Below are 23908 nucleotides of genomic sequence, written 5' to 3'. Positions count from 1 at the left end.
ACTTACCAAAATGACCAGATTTAGCATTAAATAACCCGAAAAGGGTTGATATGCCATAAAAAGAAAGCAATCAAATAAAATCATAATGTGGCTTAACAAATGGATGTATTTCGTTTAGTGCCCTTACAAATGTCGGTACTCATGCAGAGAGTGATCCGTGCTGAAATGTTATTATTTAAAAAGCCATTCTTAACATGGGGAGGGGAGGGTGTTTTGTACCTATTCTGTACTTTAACCTTAAAATTGAATAAAAAAACATCATAAAACTTTAATTAAACTTGGAAATACGATTTAAAATATAGCACTGATCACTCTCTGTATTAGCACCCAAATATCTCTGTATCAATCAGACGAACCTCATTTTTCTGGCAACCTGTGTCTCTGTGTCAATCAGATGTTATTCTTCTGATCAGATGTTATCTGTTAGTGATCTGCATAGATTTTTGTCATTATGATCACGTAAGAGATGGATATTCATCATTCTTGTTGTCTTTAAACGTTGTGTACATAACGATGTAGTAAAAATAAATGTAAATGTTTCTTTTTCAGACAACATCTCTCCGAATACCAACAGTCGAGCTCAAAGAGATTAAAATATTCAACATGGTTTTCTTCCGGCATTAGTGGAGTAGGTTTTTTTCTTTTCTTTTTTTTTATTGGACATCTCTTTCACAGCATCAACATCTTCATATCTTTCTGCTGTATACCGAAGGACATGGGGTGGGGGGAAGGTATTGTTCTCATATGGCTTTAATGTCACAAGTGAGAAGTAGCAGATTGAACAGGTCGCTTTATTTAGCTAGAATTTATTGAACGCAGACATCTCTAATGTCATAAATATAAGTGTGACAATATTGTCGGATGAAAAAAAAAAAAAAAACGTTTGATGTGAAACTTGCAATTAGAGGAAAAAGGTTAAATTAAGTGTGAATGAAAAGAATATTTTTTTCTCATCTGCAACAAGAAGAAATAGAGAAAAAGAAACAGAGACATCACTATCTACTAAGCAACTCATGATGTGTCAAACAAGATTTCAGTTGTATACTACTAGAACTTTACCAAAGATATTTTGCTAAAAATCGAAGAATTTGTCCAATGTAGTGCTACATAAGTCATCTTTCCAACTTGGAGAAGGGGGATTGGGGGTTGAGTACATACTTTTTTTTTTTCTAAATAGTATTGACCTTGACAGGCATTTATTTTTTTAAATGTAATATTATTTTTATTAGTTAATTATACAGATTTATGTAGAAAGCAGTGTGGAATTCTTATTTATTATTGATTGAAATATCAATTAAGATTTTTTTTTAAAATTGTAATTAAAAATTGTAAATTAAACAAAACTAAAATTTTTTTAATCTCTCTAATTCGATGCCTTCATTCAGTCTCGAAAGATGAAGAGGCAGCTGCACATGTAATTGTGAGGCAAGGGTTGTGGACCCCCCCCTCCACTACACCTCTCTTGAATTAGCACTGTTTGAGTTCTGTGGCAAGGAGAAGTCCAGGACAACTGGAAATAATGCCGAGATAAACGAAGAGCATACACAGCACTTGGAAGTCCCAAATGATCATCCATTTAGTACTGACCAGGTTCAATGTTGCTTAACTTCGGTGATCCAACTGGAACCGGTGTATCAACGTGATGATGCCGTGCTCTCTAATTATTATCTACATAATAATATTCTAAGGCATTTCATGTTTGTATGTCTGCTTCACACATTAAAACAAATGAGATTCTTCTATCAGTGATTAACGACTTATCCGATGTCGTTAAGGTAAAAAAAAATCCAACTTTACGCATTTTTAATTTGTTTCAAAATCAAATTGTTGCCTATCCAACTAAAACAGTACAATTTTTAATAAATATATTTAAGAAAAAGTGACATTCGTTTTATAAATTTGAAGACTGGCAATTGTTTTTATTCTAAGAAGATGGATAATGTTAATTGCTTTAAAAAGTATTAAATTGCTACAATTTTAAATAAAAAGACAATCGTTTTTTTATATATTTGAAGAATTTTTTTTTCACTGACAATAACAATTATTTGTACGGAAGCAAAAAGTTATTTTTATTTATTTATTTTTTTTTAATTTCAAGCAGTAAATGATACATATTGATGCAGAAATTACCGTATAATTTTCACAGTGGTCCAGCTAGTATCCAATAACTATTTTACTGCACATATTTTGTTTCAGCTTTAAATAACCCCAAAAATGTTGATATGCCACAAAACAAAAAATAATTCAACTTTTTTTTTTTTTCTTTCAGTCATGGAACAAATTCAAAAGACGTGTGAATAATTTAACGTTTTACATGGACCCTTGGACGAATGCTATCAAGAAGGTGAAGGGCCATTTTGGTACGAGCGTCACTTCATATTTTTTGTTCCTAAAATGGCTTTTTCTGTGGAATGTATTTTCTTTCTTTTTGGCATTTTGTTTCCAAGTTCTTCCGCAGTTACTCTATAGATTTCTCCAAATGGAACCAAGAGGATATGCCAATAACACCGTATTTGTTGGGACTGACTTATTGACGGGAAAGGTGAGCATGACCTTTTGGATTTTATTTTATTTTTTTAGTTTAGAACCGTCTTTTATCATTATATTCTATTTAACTTGCATTTTATATGCTGCCAGGTGTTGTATGACTTAGAAATTGATTTCCAAACAAACCTATTTTTGACCAGGTCTTTATTTATCCTTCTTTTTCTCAAATCCATCCTTATAACTTTTTCCCATATTTTCCTTTGTGAACTGGCCCTGTTACTTCAACTGTTCTATATCTACTAAAGAACTCTGATCTATTGTTTAACTTTCTTGCATAATTGAAGGATTATTTGTAATTTATATGACTGAAATATGTATATAGGCAATTAATTCCTATTTCAGTCACATAAATTATTTAGAGTCGAAAAGAAAACACACGCTCAGGTTGGATTATTTTGTGATCTTTTTTTCCACGATGAACATGTTCGCTTTTCACCTAAGCAGTAGCAATCCTTTTATTTTTCCTTTTTTTTTCTCTAACGAACAATAAAATTGAGGTAGTGTCCAAAACCAAAAGATATGTTGAGCAAAAAATCAGTCTTTTATTTTGCCACCAAGGACTTCCAACAGCGTCCAAATTTGTATAATCACTTTATTTTTGTATTTGAAGGTTTCTAGGTTCACGCGCCACTGCTTCCTTACAGCAAGCACATGCCAACCATGGCCACTTGTTTCTATGCCTCTCTACACCGTTATGATATTCCTACATGGGCGACAATGCTATTTAACAATGTACAGTTCGTTGTATAATTAATCATGCTATATATTAACTGATAATTATTATTGAGGGAAAATATGTTAAAAATCATCCCCTATTTTACACACATCTCGCTATACTTTCCAAATTTGATTTTTCTCTGACCTCATCAGAATTAAGCCTGTCTTTAACACTCAGGCATCCAACATGTACATTCACATATGTCACTTCATGCAACACATGTCCTCAACTCTCATTGGCTAAGTTTCACTGCCATACATCATCTCATTCACCCCAAACAAAGAATATTGCCACTGAAACATAAGGGGCTACTGTGATAGGAACCAGATTTATAGGGGGGGAAAGTAATCTGTCTGAAGTTAGGCATAGGCAGTAAAACATTTGCTCACATTGCATTAAAATTTCTAAATGGTTGTATGGTCAGGGGAGCAAGGAGGAAATCCCAAAGGTAAGCTTTCATCCATGGTTGACAGTACAGCATGTGCTTATGACTGCCAAGATAAAAAAAAAATCATAAAAGGTCGAATGACTTTCACTATTTATGGTATTGGATCAAGTCATATCACAGTCTGAATTGTATATTGATTTGATGAAGATCTAAATCTGGACCGTATAGAAAGATGTGTGCAGAAGAGTAGACTTAGATGGTATGGTCACGTTGAATAAACAAAAGGTCTTGATTTACTTTATGTAGAACAGTTGAGGTAGCAGATTCGGTTCACAAGGGAAAGCCAAGAAAAACATTGGAGGAAGTGGCAAAAATGGACCTTTTTATACGTGTAATAATTCCAAAAATCTGAATATTTTAAAGACTAGGCCAGAGATAGGTCAATTTGAAAGTTAATTTCTAAAAACTGTTATGTAAAATGGAATGTGATAATGTTTCTGATTCTTATTTTAATTCTGTGAATTCGTTCTTCGCCTTAGTTATCATTTTTCATGATTATTTTTCTCCTTCAATGCAGGGTTGGCTTGAATCAACGGAACTTTATTATGGATTCTATACAAATGAAAGCATTTCAATAACTGGTTCCACTGCTTATAATATGACGTACGCCTATTTTTTGACGAGTGGATTTAATTATCTACTCTTACTAGCAATAATTGCTTACAGGTAAGCTACTACATTAGGAAAAGCTGATTTATGACAACTCACTAGAGTCTTATGTCCTTATTTATTTGTTTTTTTGTTGGTTTATATTTTTTTTTTTCTTTCTCTTTTCATCATTTTTATCTTCCTCTCTCTCCTTGCCTTTTCTCCTCTTATAATTTTTCCCTAAAAACTGAAAATGTTGATTTTGCTCTGAAGGCTAAAACTTCAAACGATTCATGAAGAGGACAGAGGAGTTAAATGAGTAATTTCATTAAAGAAAGGTCAAATGATATTAGTCTTAATTTTCTAGGTTTTTATAAATCATTCAAGAAGATAACATTGGTGGAGGTATTAACCTCCAAATGAGGAGGGACAATGATAAAACTCATTTCTCTCTATCAGGCTATGTCAGCATGTTCTAGGGGTCGGAAATTCAGATTAAGTGTATTCTTTGCGGTTGCCATCCCAAAACCTGGTATAATCCAACCGTTTTGCTTTGAGAATGATGCTGAAACACTGATGCTGATAAAAGATGTACTCATTTCAAATATGTCTTATAAAAATTTTGATACAGAATTATTATTTCAGCTTTTAGAGGATCTAAATTTTCCTTTTTTAGATATATATACATGTAGATGAGCCATGTTCATACCGAGATAGCCTATATGTGAAATAAACATAAATTGATTATTTAATAATAAAAATATTAATTTTTTTTTTTTTTTGAAAAAAAAAACTTTTTTATATCATTTAGAAATTAATTTTCTTTTTGTCTTTCTCAGCATCGCAAAGTCTTACAAAATTAATTACGTGGAAGCAGGTAACGAGACGACTTATTATTTTGTGACCAAATTGTTTTGTGGTTGGGACTATGGGATCACATCAAAGAATGCCGCAACACTGAAACATAAAAGTATGGGCAATGAATTTAAAGTACGTTTTATCATTTTCGCTTTTCTCTTAAAATGTGTTATCATGTCACTTTCGAGAACTCTGTCCATCATTGTAACATTGCTATTTTTTTTTTTGACAAAGGTGTCACCAGTTATAAAGGCCTGAAGGAGATTCAAGTACAAGGATTAATGAGTAAAAAGTGGTTAGTGAGACAATAGCTAAGTGATTGGTAGTGGTAGAAATTGAGAAGAATTTGATTACAGAAACGATTCAACAAGAACTGGTTTATATTGGACTTGAAGACAACTGTTGTAATCAGCTGGAAAGCAGACCTGCAGTATAAACTTCTACAGGCAGACACTTCTATGAAAGAAACTTTGCTCATGGAATTTATGTTTAGATTTAGACACAGAGAGAACCATAGATTGGAGCTCAGTCGAGCACTTGCCAAGAAAATAACAAAGACGAGAGATAGATCCACAATGTCTCTTCTGAGAAAGACATTGCTAGGAGGAGAAAAGGTTATCACCTACTAGGTTTCAAAACCAGTTTGGAACCTTATTTCAGAGAGAGAGTCTAGTCTTTTCTTTTACCTTCAGTAAAACTACTTCCTGTTATTTGACATCACTTCCTGAAAAGCCATACGGCTTCATAATTTTATGTTACGCTTTGGTTTGAAAGAGCATTTTCATTATATCCTTTTTGCTTGTTAATTAGTCATTGAAATCTAGCAGTTCAAATCGTTTGAAATCATCTCTTGGTTATTTTAAAGTTGAACTCCGTATACTCTTTTGTCATAAAGACATAAAAGTTGCAGTGATTGAATGAAAACGTTCCAACTTGTTTCTTTTCAGTATTGAAAGATCAGAATATTATGTGAAAAAATCTTTTAAATATGTTTATTTGCTGTTATGAAATGTTTATTTACTGTTATGAAATGTTTATTTATTTTTATGAAATATGTTTATTTATTTTTATGAAATATGTTTATTTATTTTTATGAAATATGTTTATTTATTTTTATGAAATATGTTTATTTATTTTTATGAAATATGTTTATTTATTTTTATGAAATATGTTTATTTATTTTTATGAAATATGGTTATTTATTTTTATGAAATTTATGTGTATTTTGGATCTAGTAATTAACTCCTGTTCGTTTGTTTGCACTTTTCTCAGTAACCACGCCTTGGATTTAAAAAAAATTTTGCACAGACATTGGTCATGGCGAAAGTAAATTTTTCACTTGTGGAAGAAGACCTCACATGCTCAGCTTGTTTATTCGATAATTTTTTTTTTTTTTATACGTGTAATAATTCCAAAAATCTGAATATTTTAACAGAAATTAATAAATGATAACGGTTCCAAGATAACTTGAAGTTCTCCAAAATCAAAAGTATGAATAATTGAACTTTAAACTACATAATAAATATGAGTCCAGCAGATGATGTTGACGAAAAAAAATTTTTTTTTTTTTAATTGGTGGTGCCAAAGAAATTTGTGTACGTGACCATTGAAATTTGCAGAGTTTGTACCTCTCATACATCTTGGTTTCATTTTACTTATGCTCCACGATCCTTCAATCATGTTTGTGTGTGTATAGCTGGATCATCAGGATTCACAAAATTGTACTTATGGTTCACCACAAAGGGGTTTCTATTTGACAGTTTAAATGTTTCCAAATTCCTTTCACTTTTTCATCAACTTAATTTACAGAAGTTAAAATTTTTCTGTAATTTGATTAAACAGACGTAATTGATTGCAATAGATTGCACAGGTTTTCAGATTCATTAGTTTTGAAAAAAAAAAAACAAATGTACATAAATTATTTAAATAACTATTTAAAGACTATATATTCTTAAAATTGTATGAAAAAACTATTCATTAGAAATACAATAATAAAATAAAACAATATTTATTTGCAATATTGGAAAAAAATAATATAAACAATAAAATTATCTATTATGTCTATTTTCAATATTTAAGTAAATAAACGTGAATATTACATGAAAAGAAACTTTTACGCATGGTGACGATTTTCATTCAATCACCGCCTTGTTCAACTTTTCTGTTTTCATTACAGAAGAGTACCATGAGTTAAACTGCCAAATAACCCTTATCTCTTTAGCAGTTACATGAACATGTTGTGATAAAGTTAGCATTTATGTTTTTGTCAGAAATAGGGATATTGATTCTGGAAATGATGAATGGAATGTTAATTTCTACTGTACACTCTTTAACCCTTATCCTTGAGTGGCCTCTTGGCCTTGATAATGTGTTGATACCTATGAAAAAAAAAAAAGAAAAAGTCCAATGTGAACAAGTTCTAATTGAATCGTCCCCCTAAGTTATCCAAGTTACAAAATTCCCACTGTTTACTATGCTAAAATCACAATGACTAATGTATACCTATTAACCCTTATCCTTGAGTGGCCTCTGGGCCTTGATAAGTGGTGACACCCATGTAAAAAAAAAAAAAGTCAGAACACAATGAATAGCACAATTATGGAAAGAAGTACACAAACTTGTAGATTTTGTTACTATAAACAATTTATTATAGCATCATAGCACAAATAAGAATGTAAAAAAAATTGGGAGGTGGGGGGAGCAATGTATGTAGCATTTAATACATACGTTTTTGTGTTCAGTTAGCTGTTTTGTCATACTTATTCAGTATCTTGATCCGGTCCAGATATTTGGAGAACCGAATCTTTTGTGATGAATTGGATCATTCATCACAATCTCACGGTAGATGAAAGCATTCATATAATCCATTAATGTGGATGTGCCCCAATCCACCCCATCTAACCCAGCTTATGAAAGCATTTTTAACTCAAAATATAAAGAGCTATTTGAAAGTAAAGAAAAAACAATAAAACCATTCGTACTAAGAATGGAATGTACACTAAAAGAAATTGAAATCCGCACACAAATCTCACACACTCCTCTATTCTGAACAAAGAATTACAACCAAAATGCCAAACCTCTATCACAGTCAAACATATCCTTATGGAATGTGAAACACTAAAGAACCATAGAAAGTTTTTCTTCAAAAGTAATAATATGAAAAGTTTATTTGAATATACTAATATAGAAAACATCTTTTGAATTCTTAAAAAAACTAAAAATATGCCAGATGATCCAAATCAAGAAAAATAAAGAATTCTAATAAAAAACATAACTGACTTTAGAGATTGATAGGTCAAAAAAAAATTTTTTTTGACAACCATGAGACTTTTTATAGTAAGGCCCTTAAAGATATTAAAGACAACGGTTATATGAAAAAAGCTCCACTAGACTACATTGAACCTACATCGTGTACAAATAGACTTAAAAAAAAAAAAAAAAAACATAAAAGAAAATCATTTGGTTTACACCTCCTTTCAACCAAATGGTTAAAACTAATCTGGGGGAAAAAATTTCTAAACCTTATTAGGTTACATTTCCTCCTTAGCAATATCCTTCACAGTATTTTTAATAACATTTAATATATTAATCTATAGTTGCAGTAATAACTTTGAAAAATAATAAAAAAATATCACATTCTAAAAGATACTGAATCTAACCAAAGTTTAAAAAAAACAAAAATATAGTTGTACTATCAAGCCTAAATATTTAACAACCTCTATTGTATACCAGGCTAACATTAAAGTGTATGAAGATCCTACCATTATTAAATGCTATATTGGTCAAACAATTTATACATTCAATACGATTTCTTCAATATAATTTCTTCATCTTCTTACTGCACTGCTTTATTGGTGTATAATTGTTTTTATTCATTTTTTTTATTTTTATTTTTTTTTTTTTTTTACCTTTTTTTTTTTTCACTTATCTAAATGCTTAATTTACTTTAATATCACCTGACTTCCTCTTTGATCAAGATTCAAGATCTGCTGTGAATTTTTTCCAATTTTCACTAGACTCTACCTTTTTATAACCAGTATCGCCTAGAAAGGTCTCTAGCTACTTGTAACTGGCTGACTGAAACATGTTCTTGAATGTATAGCAACGTATAAATACTTATGTAAAACAAATAAAAAGCAATATATATACACAGGGTGTCCACAAAGTCTGGCTACATTATGTAGCCAGACTTTGTGGAAGCATCCTGTAGATTATGTAGCCAGACTTTGTGGGCACCCTCTGTGTGTGTATGTATGTATGCATGTATGTATACATTGCAATCATCATAATCATCATGTATGTATATATATATATATACAAACACACACACACACATTCAGCTTTATATTATATATATATATATGTGTGTGTGTGTGTGTATATGTATATATATATATATATATATATATATATATATACATACACAGGGTGCCCATAAAGTCTGGCTACATAATCTACAGGATGCTTCCACAAAGTCTGGCTACATAATGTAGCCAGACTTTGTGGACACCCTGTGTATATATATATACATATATATTCCTGATTTCAAAAGGCGAAAAATTAAGATACATCTGCCTTACTTTTAATGCTAGGTTTATTTATGGTGTCTTTTAAATTTAATAAAAACCCTTCACAATTTGCTGATGAGGAAACCTTGTTTATTAAAAAACTATATGTAATAATTATTGTCCGTAACTTGATGTCTACCACAAAAAAAACACTGTTTTCCGAAACGATCGTACAAATAATTGATTTTGTTGTTCCTTCTTATGAAACGGATTTTTAATTTAATTATAATTTGATTTTTAAATTATCAATCACATTACTAAATCCCAGTTCATTTTCATATCTCTATAAACAGGCATGTACAATGAAATAAAATGAAACCTTGAAATAAGATTTGTCAGGCAGGTAACAAGTGCTACGTAAAAAAAATTTGGTAAAAAAATCAGAGAAATACATATTTTATAATAAAACATTTTATGCAAGAAAACAAATATGTTATTTTTCAGTAATGTTCATTGTGTGAATATGTGCGTATTTGAGTATTTGGTAGCATGACATATGCGTATGCATTAATTAAAAGCTGGACATATGAGTCCTGGAGTTTTCACCTTGCCACTCTGCCCAAAGGATGGGATGGTGTGTTGAGTAAACTTTCGGGTTTCTCTGTGCAGGTGCGGCTGATAAAGTTTGAATTTCTTTTCATGAAGCCACTGTTTTATAATCTTAACTTTTTTAGGTTGATGGAAATATTTCCATTGCCTGAAAATAATTTGCTTTTTTGAATGTTTTTACACTTTTTAAATTTTGTTGTTGTTTCATATTATTTCCTTTTTTTTTTTTTTTTTTTTTTCTAGGAACATTTGACAAAGTTTAAAGATGATGCCAAAAAAGAAAAACTTGCCCAACAATGCAGATTGTTCTTCTGGCGGTTATTCACCCATTTGATTGTTTTAGGGTTTATTAGTGGAAGTGGTTATTTTGTTTACTTTTTGTCAAACAGAAAATTGGTAAGCATATATATATATATATATATAATTTCTTTTTAAGTTTTCATTTATTCAGAATCTGAAAACAATTTCCTATGAAAAAAAAAAGATATATCTATCCGAGTTGGTGAATGGATTCTGGCCATGTTTTTTGTGGGGCTTCTCAATACCATATTAGTGGGTAATGTTACGCCATTACCTTATCATGGTCTGCAAAAAAAAAAAAAAAATTCTGTCTCTTTTTCTTCTTTACTTTCCCTCTCTGCCTTGCTCTAACCAACTCTGCCGACCTCTTCCACATATCCCCATATTCCATCATGAAAAATCTCAAAAGAAAATACAAGAGTAAACCCAGAACTACAAATTCCAACATAGATCCCCACTTCCAGGTTTCATTCTCCAACATCAGGGGGTCTATGTTCTAACCTACCAGAGGTTAAAATCCAAATATAAAGTTGGCAAAGTGTTGGCAATGGCAATTAGAAGAACCTTGAAATGAAAAATATAGAATAAAAAGAATTTTATTTTTTTCTAATTTCAGATTTAAAATTAAGATTTTAACTCCAAAATTTAAAGAAAAGAAAAAAAAATTCTTTTACTTGCATGCAAAAGCATGTTCTGAAACAGTTTATCTATTTATTCTATATTTTTCTTTATTTATATACTAGCAGAGGTACCCGGTGTTGCCCAGGTGTTTGGAGGTGTAAAAGAAAAAAAGTCTTAGTAGGTAGGTAGGCTCGAACATGTGATGCGCTGACGCAAAGGCAGAAAAGAAAGTGAAAGAAAACGTGACATCTTACCGCTACGCTACGAGGCCATAGGAAGTTAAAAGCGTTCAAATTTAGCAATATCCATCAAAATGTTGACTTGTTCAGTGAATACGCAGATGCAGAAATGAAGATTGGCTGAAGGCCAGTTAAGCTTTCTGCTGTTTCATTTATTTGTTTCCCTATGATGTTGTGGGAACCAAGCTTCCCTGAAAAAGGGGGATCTCTCAAATGAATAGCAATTGCCTGATATGAAGGGGTTTTCTCCACATTGATCACAGCTGATTGCCTTCAAGACGTGCCGGGCACAAAGGTCAGCAAGCTGGTTTGATTCTATTTAGTTTTGCTTTATTCATACGAAAAAGACAAACACTGGAAACCAGATTTTTTTATAAAAAACTCACTCAAAATAAATGTAGAGATGACGGCCGTTCGCAAATCATATTATAATCTAGAGAGTGTATAAAAAGTTATAAAATATAGTACCCCCCACCTCGAGAACCCCCGGCAAAAAAAGCCTTTGCTGGACATACAAAAACGCATGCGGCCATTTTGCCTTTTATATATATAGACTAGCGGGGGTGCTTGGCATTGCCCGGGTGTTTGGAGATGTAAAAGAAAAAAAATATTTTAGTACGCAGGTAGGCTCGAATCCAAAGCATTGAGGTGAAGGCGAAAAAGAAAGCCCGACATCTTACCGTGACGCTAAGAGAGCAGAGAAGTAAGAATGGTTGAAATTAAACACTTAAAAACGAACGCCTGGTTTTCAAACATTACGTCATAGAGAAATGAAATCACTCAGAGCCAGTTACATAAGGACCCCTCGATTGTCGAAAACTTGGTTTGTGTCGTCTTCGTACTTCTGGAGTCCGTCACATGAAATCTGGTATGCTGAAAACGAATAACAAAACTCACGCAGGCAAGAAGGACAACAGACGCTTGAAGTCTATTCTATTATACAAAATATATTACAGGTCTTTTTATAAATATATGGTTCAGTTTTTAGTAAGTTTTTAAAAGTTTCAAATCTCTCTCCACTTCACAGATAGCGTCAGACGGGTTGGAGGAGGGGTCACGTCTTCAGGGAACGGTGGGTTTTCACATGATCTGTGCTCCTTGGAGTCAAATGGGAATCTGCTTAATTTCTGAGTGGTTTAACATTATATATGGGTGGAGTCTCTTAAGCCAATCAAATTATGCCAGGCAGTGCTGACTGCATGTGTGCAGCTTGACTTATAGTCGAGAGTTTTTGAAATCTGGGGACTCAATTCCCATGACCCCAAAGGTCGCGTGCCATCATTCAGACAGCCATAGTCTGGAGGATCCTGTAGGTCAACCAGTACAGTCGATTATGCTAACATTCTCACATTTCCTGTTGTCTCAAATAACAAATATACCTCCGATTTTCAACCAATAAACAATTTATATCTATTTTGACAATGAAATAAAATATATCTATCTTCTACTTTAAGCCTTGGGGATATCTGCTATTACCTCGATTAAAGCTATCCTAGCATACCCAGCTCCTCAATGAGGGGCAAACCGCTACCTCAGGTCGATCATGTCACAAGTTAAGCTTTACGTTTTCTGCGTATTTGTTTGTTTTCCCAAGATATTGGGGAAAACCAGCTCCCCATAAAAAGGGGAGTGTCCAAATGAATAGCAATTGTCTGATATGAGGGGTTTCCTCCGCAATGATCAAAGCTCAAATCAAACTGACTTCGTTTCAATTAGTTTCACTTTTTAGTATAAATAAATAGGCAAGAAAACAATAGTGGGAATAAAAGTCGCTCAAATAAAAGCTAGGCACAACCTCCTTTCGTAAATTAGAGATATTATAATCTAGGGAGTATATAAAAAGGTCTAACAGTAAGTGACCCCCTCCCCCTTCAAAAAGCCTTTGCCAGACATACAAAAAAAATGCATACACAAACGCAACACACATTTTCGCTTTTATATAATGGATGTATAAAATCCTTTCTAATCAACATGTAATGTAAACTTGAGACTAATCTTATTCCTTGCGTAAACGTCTGATAAAAACTGCACTCAAACAATACAACATACTGCACAACAAACTCTGATTCTAGTTAAAACATTACTCATTTTTACTGCATTTTATTTGTTTCCATTTTTTTCCTTCTTATTATCATCTCCCCCCCCCTTCCCATGTTAACGTTTTTATCGCATGCATTTTTTATTGTTAAATAGTTATGTACATGCCAAAAACATCCCTTTTTTTCCCTATGTTTTAGCATTTCTCAATAAATTTAAAATCTTCACTTTTTCTGAAGGTGTTTGTTAATCCAAACAAAAAGGGTAAATCTCTTTTTTTTATGATTTATTCCTATATTTATTTTTATTTTTCTTTTATTCTTTTCACGCATCCTGTTTCCACAATATTTTATTTTATGTTCTGTATTTTATCCTTATATATATAAGTGCAAGCATGCAAAGTAATATGGTTAAGATTAAACTTGGAGAAGTAAAAGGGACTAGTTGTTACAACTGGAAAAGCAAAAGACAAGATATTCTTGTAAAAAATATGATAAATTTATAACTTAAAATGTTGCAGCATTAAGAATTAAAAAAAAAAAAATTCAACATTATATAATCAATTTTTAAAAATAAAAACAAACACTGTTGGACATTCATTCCTGAAATGTGGTGGATAAGTCAGACATAGACTGAAGTTCATTTGTACCAAGTATAGTATGATTGCAGAAAACATTGTGAATTTTAACAATTTTGCGGATACTTTTTTCTTAACTTTTTTTTTTCTTAACTTTTTTTTTCTTAACTTTTTTTTTCTTAACTTTTTTTTTCTTAACTTTTTTTTTCTTAACTTTTTTTTTCTTAACTTTTTTTTTCTTAACTTTTTTTTTCTTAACTTTTTTTTTTCTTAACTTTTTTTTTTCTTAACTTTTTTTTTTTCTTAACTTTTTTTTTTGTCTAAGTGTTGCATTTTAATTGGAATTTGTAAGTTAAGAAACTAATACAATGGAGAATTTTTTTTTTAAATAAGCATTTATTTATTCAAAAATTTTAAATTAACTTTATTTCAATGATATATATCTTCATCATGCATGGAAACTGTTTCCTTTTGGTTACTCTATTAAGATCGTTTAAAAATGTTGCCAAGTTCAGACTTGGTTAAAAATTATTTTAAAATTTTATAACTTGAAAATAAAATTTGATAGTAGCAAGGTTTCTGCATCAAGAATTTCGTTTCTAAGTCCAAATTGCTTACTAATGGAGATTTGGTATCTGTCTGATACAGAAACTATACTCTCAAGTTTCCAATACTAAATTCAATAGTTTGGGATAGTATACTACCTGTTTTGTTGTCACACTCTCAATAGACTGTCTGAAGGTATTGGCTTCTTGACCTAAAATGCACCAAACATTGATTTTTTTTTTTCCTTTCCCTTTGCAAAACTCAGTCATGTTCTACAAAAACAAAACAAAAATTTTCCCCTACAAAATACCATGAATAAATATTTGAAGATATAAAGAACTTGAAGATAAAAAAAACTTTATTTCTGGATTCGGCTTTAAATAACTCCAAAAGTGTTTATATGCCATAAAACAAAACAACTAAACCAAAGCCAACCTAGGAATTACCTCCTCTTTTAGAGTGCGTGTTGGGGGTGTTAATGTACTATCAATTCTGTCCTTAAACCATTCTCCTAGGAATTACTCGCCCTGTCGGTGGAGCATCAGAATACACCGTCTGCCCCCCTGCAGAGAGTAAAAGTCCCTCAATGGGGCCACCTGTTTGCCGTGGGTGGCGACCCATGACACCTTGGAACGGAATCCTGGTGGTTGAGGGTTGTAGAGGATAGGTATGAGTTCCTCTCCTTCCCAACACGCCACTTTGGTCCTTACCTTGGCTAGACGGGCGGTCGGAGAGGCCTGCTCCGATCAATTGGCTGGTCACGTCAAGCCCTAAATCAGACAAACACAACAAGAAAATAAGCCCACACTCCCCACATTATACAAACTGATTTAGCAAGCGGTGGCTGTAGGGTCAAACAACGTGCTGGATAATGGAGAAAACATGGCTGTAAATCTGAATTTTTTCCTGAAAACGAGGTCTTCAGAAAAATTAAAGAACCACAGATGCTTAGATCCACCAGCAGGAAGTGTATACTTTTCCTGTATCCCTGTTGGGTTGGGGGCGAAAGGGTACCCCCCCCCCCAACACTTCCCAAATAGGACTCCGAGGCGGGTGGGGAGCAGGAAAAATGAAAAAAAAGAAATCCATCTATGAATACAAATAAGCCTAAAAAAAGAATACGAGATCTAGTATCAGATTCTTCAAACTCAGACTCTGAAAATGAACCAATATCAAGAAATGAGAATTTCCCAACATTTCTAGTATTGGAATCAACCAGTGAACAACCCATAACCAAAACTTCTCCATTTAAAATCGAAAAAATACTCTCACAAAGTATTAAACCTATATCGGTTAAAAAACTAAATAATGGCACAATATTAACACAAATAAAGAATAAAAAGAAAGCTGAGGAACTGCTAAAATGGAAAACTTTTGACAACAAAACCATTAAAGTTTATCCTCACAAGACACTAAATTCAAGTAAAGGTGTCATCAAGACCTCTGAACTTGCATTATGTACCATAGATGAAATAAAAGACAACCTTAGATCCCAAAACGTCACAGATGTACAAAGAATCCAAATAAGGAAAAATTCAGAAACTATACTCACCAACACATACATTCTGACATTCAACACACTAATAATCCCACAAAAAATCAAAATTGGTTACCTAACAGTCAACACTGAGCCGTACATCCCAAACCCCCTAAGATGCCATAACTGCCAAAAATATGGACACCATCGCGACCGATGTTCACAGTCACCAACATGCATAAGATGTGGTGAAAAAGACTTCCACGAGGATTGCAAAAAAAAACCTAAATGTGCAAACTGCCAGGAAAACCACTATGCAAACTCAAAAACCTGCCCAATCTGGAAAAAAGAAAGAGCAATACTCAAAACAAAGTACACAAATAACATTTCATTTAACGAAGCTAGGAAAATCATAGAAAGCTCCAACTACGCAGATATAACAAAAAAAAATATACAGTACTTCAATAACTCAAACCAACATTCAATAGCATCAAACTCCAATATCAATGTTGACATTATCACAAAGCTCTTAAACGAAACAAAAAGGTTACTTGAAGAATTTAAAAAAATAATAACCATTCAATGTAATACAATAAACAATACTTCAACAATAAACCAAAACACAACTATAAACTCACAAACAAAACCCCAACCAAAAAGTAAAGAAATAACCACAAATAAAAAACAAAACACACAACAAATGAACACTCAAAATAGATTTCAACTACTGAGAAAAGTTGAGGATGAAAACACCAATAAAAATGTCGGTGAGAAAAATAATAAAACTAAGAAGTTGGAAGAGCCCAGAACACCAGAAGTTATACCAAAATCAAAACCAAGATCTAGATCAAATTCAATATCCAGATCTAGATCAAATACAAAAGAAAAAGACCCTTTACAAAACTCTCAAATGACAGATAAATCTATAGACTCCCTGGAAATGGAAGTCGAAGAAGGGAGAAACGAAGCAAGCACCCCCCCCCCCCCCCGCAAAAAAAAAACACAACACCAATCACTGTCCAAACAAAAGGAAAAAAAAAACAAAACAAAATGGATACACAGTCTCGAGCAAACTCCAGTTCCCGAACTCCTAACAGCAGAAATGAAGAGCTAAGCGAAGCAACACCATCATCGCCCAATAAAGCAGGAACTAGGGAAGGACCAGGATCCAGATCCCAATCTACCTCAAGAGAAGGAAACGAAGAAATATTGGAGGAAATGGAAGTAGAAAACAAAACGCCCCTAGACAAATAAAATGGAACAAAATAAAAGAACTCAAAATATAACAGCCATACAATGGAACTGTAGAGGATTGAAATCCAACTATGAAGAATTAAAACGATTAATTAAAGATCACAACCCAAATATCGTATGTCTACAGGAAACTCTAATGAAGGAAAACTCAAACTTCTCCCTTAGAGACTACGAAGTATATAACAAAATCAACCTATCACATATAGACCATAGACCAACAGGTGGTACAACCATTTTGTTAAAGAAAACAATACCCCATGAAAAACTCATTTTAAACACAGAACTACAAGCCATAGCAATAAGAGCTACCTTACACCAAACTATCACAATTTGCTCAATCTACATTCCACCAAAATACAAATTAAAAAAAATTCAAATAAATCAAATAATCGAACAGCTTCCTGCACCATCATTAATCCTAGGGGATTTCAATGCGCACAGCAACCTTTGGGGAGATAGACAACCAAATCATAATGGAAATATAATAGAATCCATACTAGAAACCACAAACATGTGTATACTGAACAACGGCAAACACACCTACCTACATCCATCTACAGGAACAACCTCAGCTATAGACCTGACACTCAGCTCTCTGACTATCTACATGGACTTCAATTGGGATATCCATGAAGAACAGTGTGGTAGTGACCACTACCCAATTTTCATTAAAACAAATAAACCCACAATAGAAGACATAGTACCAAAATGGCAACTAAAGAGAGCTGACTGGTCCACATTCAGAAATCTCTGCCAAACACAAATAAATAACGAAATACTCCAGGAACCTGACCCAATAGCAACATTTACACAAAGATTAATAAAAATAGCGGAAGAAACAATCCCTAAAACTTCAAAGAAAAACAGCAAGCACAAACCATGGTTCACAAAAGAGTGTAAAGAAGCAATTAAGAAAAGGAAAAAAGCCCTAAAAAAATTCAGATTAAACCCAACCTCAACAAACTTACAGCTCTACCGCCAAGCTCGTGCAAAAGCACGACAAATAACCAAAAAAGCTAAACGAGAAACATGGCAAGATTATGTATCTAAATTAAATAATAAAACACCTAGCAAGAAAGTATGGGACATGGTGAGGAAGATGAATGGGAAGCAAACCCAACACCCCACTATACACCTAAAAAACCCGGATGGTGGAAAATGCACTGGAAAAAAGGATATGGCAAACCTACTTGCTGAACAACTAAATAAAAACTCCTCTCCCAAACACCACAGCTTAACATTCCAAAACTACAAAAAAGAAGCAGAAGAAAGAAAGCTGAACTTCAGCTCAAACAATACAGAAAAATACAATTTACCGTTCACAATATCTGAACTTAAAAACGCTCTGGATAGAAGCAAAGATACTGCTACTGGACCGGACGAGATACAGTACCAATTCCTGAAACAACTACCAGAAACCTCATTAAACACTTTCCTGAATATACTAAATAATATCTGGCTCTTAGGCTACTTTCCTAACGCTTGGAGAGAGTCCATGATCATACAAATCCCAAAACCTGATAAAGACCCCACAAATCCAACAAACTACCGCCTTATCTCTCTAACCAGCTGTATCTGTAAAACTATGGAGAGAATGATAAACGATCGACTCGTATGGATATTAGAAAAAAATAAAATACTTGACAAATATCAATGTGGTTTCAGAAAAGAAAGGAACACAATGGACCAATTGGTCAAAATGGAATCGTACATTAAAGACGGTCTTATTAGAAACCACCATGTGGTGTCAGTATTCTTTGATTCAGAAAAAGCATACAACACTACATGGAAATATGGCATTATGAGGGACATACATAACCTTGGAATCAGAGGAAGGATGCCAATATTCATACAAAACTTTCTCAGGGGTCGCTCATTTAGAGTACGCCTCGGGGGAGAGATGTCTAAGGTATACGGACAGGAGATGGGAGTGCCCCAGGGAAGCATAATATCAGTTACACTCTTCCTCCTAAAAATCAACAACATCAGCAAAGCAGTGACTACAGACATTGAAAAAGCCCTCTTTGTAGACGATTTTACAATCAGCTACTCATCCCCTAACATGCAAACAATAGAAAGGAAATTGCAGGAGTGCCTTGATAAAATTGAAAAATGGACAAATGAAAATGGGTTTATCCTCTCCAAAACTAAAACAGTATGCATACACTTTTGCAAAAAGAGAGGATATCACCATGACCCACAACTGAAAATAAATAACAACACAATACCAGTGGCACAGCAAACCAAATACCTGGGAATGATCCTGGACAATAAACTCAATTTCAAGCCACATATAGATGCACTAAAAAAAAATGCCCGAAAGCATTAAACATATTAAAAATAATATCGCACACAAACTGGGGAGCAGACAGTAAAACCATGCTCCTATTGTATAGAGCAATCATAAGACCAAAGCTGGACTATGGTTGTATTATATACAGTTCAACAAGGAAATCATACCTAGAAAAATTGAAACCAATACAAAATCAAGCACTCAGACTCTGCCTAGGAGCCTTCCAAACATCACCTATTCTAAGCCTACACACAGAAGCTAATGAAGTCCCCCTTCACCTGAGATAGGAAAAACTCTCGCTCCAATATACATTGAAACTTAAAAGTTTACCAGAAAATCCTGCTCACGAAAAAGTATATACGTCAATGTATGAAAATTTCTATACCAGCAGAACTACAGCTGCTCAACCTTTGAGATATCGCCTTAAAAAGGCTATTATAGAAGGATACGAAGAACCAAAAACCATACAAACTTACACAATTAATAATACTCCACCATGGACAATCACAGAACCATACATTGACATGACTATCAAAATGGCCAAAAAACAGACTAGCAATCAAACCTATCAAAATAAATTCCTAGAACTCAGGGATGAATACTCCACATACAAAACCATCTATACAGATGGCTCCAAAATAACTGGAAAAGTAGGAGCAGCAGCAAAAATGCATAATGCACACAAGCAAATCCGACTACCAGATGGTGCCTCTATATACACCGCAGAGTTACAGGCTATTAAGATGGCTCTTGAACTGATCCAGGAGTCTAGTGAAAACAAATTCCTTATCTTCAGTGACTCCATGTCCAGCTTAATTGCATTGAAAGGAGGGAAAGTAAACCACCCATACATCCTGGAAATTATAGAAACATACCAACACCAAATAAAGAATAATAAAACAATAGTACTAGCATGGATACCGAGTCATGTCGGCATAAGAGGAAATACAGAAGCTGACAAACTAGCTAAAGAAGCAACAAAGCTGATGCCTTCAAACAGAAAAATCCCATACACGGATAGGAAAAATAAAATAAACTACTACATAAAAACAAAATGGCAAAAACTATGGGACGAACAACTAAACAACAAACTTAAAGAAATACACCCAAATGTTGGGCAAGAGAGAACCATAATACCAATACGAAAAGTAGACACTATATTCACCAGAATCCAAATTGGTCATTCAAGACTAACACATGAATACCTTCTGAAAGTAGAAGGTATCCCTCAATGCAGAATCTGCCAACAACCACTAACCATTAAACACATATTAATGAAATGTAAAAAATATGAAAATATTCGTACGAAATATTTCAAGGAACAAAACCTTAAAACAATATTTGAAAAAGAAACACCTTACAAAATATTAGATTTCCTGAGAAAAATTAAACTTTTGGAACTTATTTGAAAATAAAGCAAACCACTGGCCAAAGTCTCAAATGAAGAATATTCTCTTCACTTTTTATGGCATGAAATGACCTATAGGGTTGATGTGCCGTTAAACAAAAACTTACCTACCTACCTAGGAATTACCTCCTCCTTCAGAAAGTAGTGTATTTTCATTTGTCATATCCTCCCAGGCATTACCTTATCTTTATGATAAGGGCAGTGAAGTGTGTGCTGCTTTGTCATATTATTATATATGACAAAAGAGCACTCACTTTAAAAATGTGAACAGAGAGGAAGCATATTTTTGCTAGTCTAAATAATGTAATTTTTTAATTATTTTTTTTTTTTTTTTTACTTCTAATCCTTTTTTACAGACAGACTTGCCTCTGCTTGACGTCCTCGTGGTTCCGATTTGTATTTCTGCTGCAAACACTTTCCTGCCATTTATTTTCTCTGGAATTGCTCATTTTGAAAATTATGAACATCCACAGACACATTTATACATCACAATGGTCAGGTAAAACCTCTGTTTATTATTTGATGTCCAGCATTTTGAAGTAAGGGATTAGTTATTATTATTTTTCTTTCTTTTTTAATGAAGACATTTTTAGATTACAGATTGGAGACAGAATAGGAAAAATAAAAGATAAATCTTGCAGCAAAAAAATATTTATACAAGTTTCATTTAGAAATTCAGAGGAATACATCTATCTATATTACATTTCTCTTTTTCTGTCCATTTCATTTTTCCTTGGAAACTATTTGGCCAATCTGGCTGAAATTTTGTATGGACCTTGATGATAAGGTGCAGTGAAGTATGTATTATGGTATATCTGTTCGCTGCACAGTTAGGGATTAATAGGGATTAGTTACCATATTTAGTCTAAAAGTTTGGCAGAAGCACTCATTCTAAGCCAATAGGCTATAACTTTTGCTAGTTTTTAACAAGTCTCTCGCTATTTTTTCATTTTTCTTATCATTTTGTTTAAGCCAGGGATGGGGCATCCTACCAGATGCCAAACATACACCTGCTATTTTAGATACTCCAACCGAGAGATCTTTTTAAGATTCTAACCGTCCCTAGTATGTGTTTGTGTGTGTGCATATATATATATATATATATATATATATATATATTGCTCGGTCATACAATACGCTTAAATATATTTGGATTTCTGCAGAGTTCATACATATTATTATAGAATCAATTCTCTATCGTTTATTATATATTATATTGTACCCAATACATAGTAGTAATTTCAAAAGTATTAAAAAAGTATGACTTAGGTGCTATCAGCTAGAGTCGAAATCAAAACTTATGAAGAATTCTTGGTAAAATTATTTATTACAAGATTCAAGCAAGCAGAGGGTGCCCGGACAGTTCAGAGTTTTATAATAATTAAGATTCAAACAGGTATCTCGCTGCTCAACTCCCTACATAGTGCCCCTGTAGGCATGGCCTCGCTTACATGTAGGTGGCACTATGCCTTGTTTAGGCTGAATAAAAAAAACAAAAAAACAATTAAGTTGAGTGTGTAAAAGAGTTTCTTGGCTTTTGAGCCTTAGTGGCAAATATTTGATTATTGTATAAGGAGTAGCAAAGATTCTCGCTTAGTGCTTTCTTTATTGTTGCCATTCCAATGTCCTTCTTGTTTGCCAAGATCTGCATAGTTTGGGACATGGCAGTAATAGTTGTGGAGTCTGATAGGACTGTGGGTGTGTGTTTACATGTATACAAATGTGGATGGAAAAATTCATGTCAATCGGCATCATACAAATTTTTTTCACTATTTAGATTCTGCAGTTGGAATTGGTTTCTTTCTGATTCTTTCTAACATCAGATCCTCACCGAAGAGACTACATGAAGGTTGCCAACATCCATAAATGAAAATGGTGCTAAAGAATTGACTGGATGTGAACTTGTCACACTTAGGTTGTCAGTCTGTGTCTTTATCTAATCCATCACTGCCACCTTCTTCTGCCTCCTTGGGTATCACCCACTAGATATAGCATCCTCTCTCTCTCTCTCTCTCTCTCTCTCTCTCTCTCTCTGAATCATCCTGCAAGAATGACTCTGACAAAGGACACTTCACTGATTGAAAGAGAAAAATGTGATGGATATGAACAGACGAAAGAGATGCATGCAGTTGGGAGAGGAGGGTTTTGTAGTTTTGTTTATATTGCATGCAATGTTGTCTGAATAAAATTCTCCTCAAAATTTTAGACCATCATTGTCACCTTAGTGGACCACAAAGAATGTTTTAGTTTGTTACCGCCTTATAACCATGTTTATTCTTAACTCCTAAAATAAAAATATTGAACAGGATTAAATATTAAAATCGATGAAATTGATTGGAATTGAACATTTTCTTTTTAAGAACATGGATTAATGTTTATCAATGTCTGAAGAATGTGGTACTTTTAGGAGAGACCATTTGAAGGTTGCTAACATCAACAAGTGAAAGTGATGCATACTGCATTTGAACTTGTACACGCATGCCATCATTCCGAGTTTAGCAGAATTGTTTTATTATTTCCATGAATTTAATATTAACTGTTTTCAGAGCATTTTACCTAATAAAAGAAAATTCTATAAATGGAAAGATTTTTTTTTTTTTAACTGTTCAATCATGAAACTTTTTAGAATGAGGCACTTCTAAGAAAAATCTCATAAAGGTTGCCAACATCCATAAGTGAAAGTAGTGGTTTGCAACTGACTGGATTCGAACTTTGCACATCCAGGTATTAAGTCCACATTGGTATCCACTTCAACATCTCCATTTCCAACAGGAACTGCTAGCAAAGCCACATTTTTTACTATAATTTAAATATTGGATCCTGAGAAGCTAAGTAAAAATAAATTCATATGATGTTAGCAGGCTAAGACTTTTTGAGTGG

The 23908-nt window shown here is 33.2% G+C and overlaps 2 protein-coding genes across 6 annotated transcripts in view; both read left to right on the top strand.

The window, feature by feature from the left end:
• Nucleotides 1-23908, top strand: part of LOC145293016 (transmembrane channel-like protein 5) — a 120822-nt gene that overhangs the window by 53373 nt on the left and 43541 nt on the right. For all 5 annotated transcript variants that reach the window (XR_013869641.1, XM_080139293.1, XM_080139292.1 and 2 more), the window contains exons 5-10: nucleotides 550-628; nucleotides 2270-2542; nucleotides 4231-4379; nucleotides 5141-5291; nucleotides 10520-10672; nucleotides 21385-21527. Coding sequence is in view for 4 of the 5 variants with exons in the window: in XM_080139293.1 (XP_079995419.1) it covers nucleotides 550-628; nucleotides 2270-2542; nucleotides 4231-4379; nucleotides 5141-5291; nucleotides 10520-10672; nucleotides 21385-21527 (948 nt within the window). In the remaining variant the exon portion in view is untranslated. The remainder of the gene's footprint in view (nucleotides 1-549; nucleotides 629-2269; nucleotides 2543-4230; nucleotides 4380-5140; nucleotides 5292-10519; nucleotides 10673-21384; nucleotides 21528-23908) is intronic.
• On the top strand, nucleotides 19986-21137 carry LOC145293017 (uncharacterized). The gene has a single exon (XM_080139296.1). The coding sequence runs from the start codon at nucleotides 19986-19988 to the stop codon at nucleotides 21027-21029; it is 1044 nt and encodes a 347-aa protein (XP_079995422.1). The 3' UTR covers nucleotides 21030-21137.

The sequence above is a fragment of the Euprymna scolopes genome, chromosome 14 (genome assembly GCF_053919585.1).
Source record: "Euprymna scolopes isolate OS-2025 chromosome 14, ASM5391958v1, whole genome shotgun sequence".
NCBI classification, from domain to species: domain Eukaryota; kingdom Metazoa; phylum Mollusca; class Cephalopoda; order Sepiida; family Sepiolidae; genus Euprymna; species Euprymna scolopes.
The sequence above is the reverse complement of the archived record's forward strand: the minus strand, read 5'-3'. Positions and strand labels throughout refer to the sequence as shown.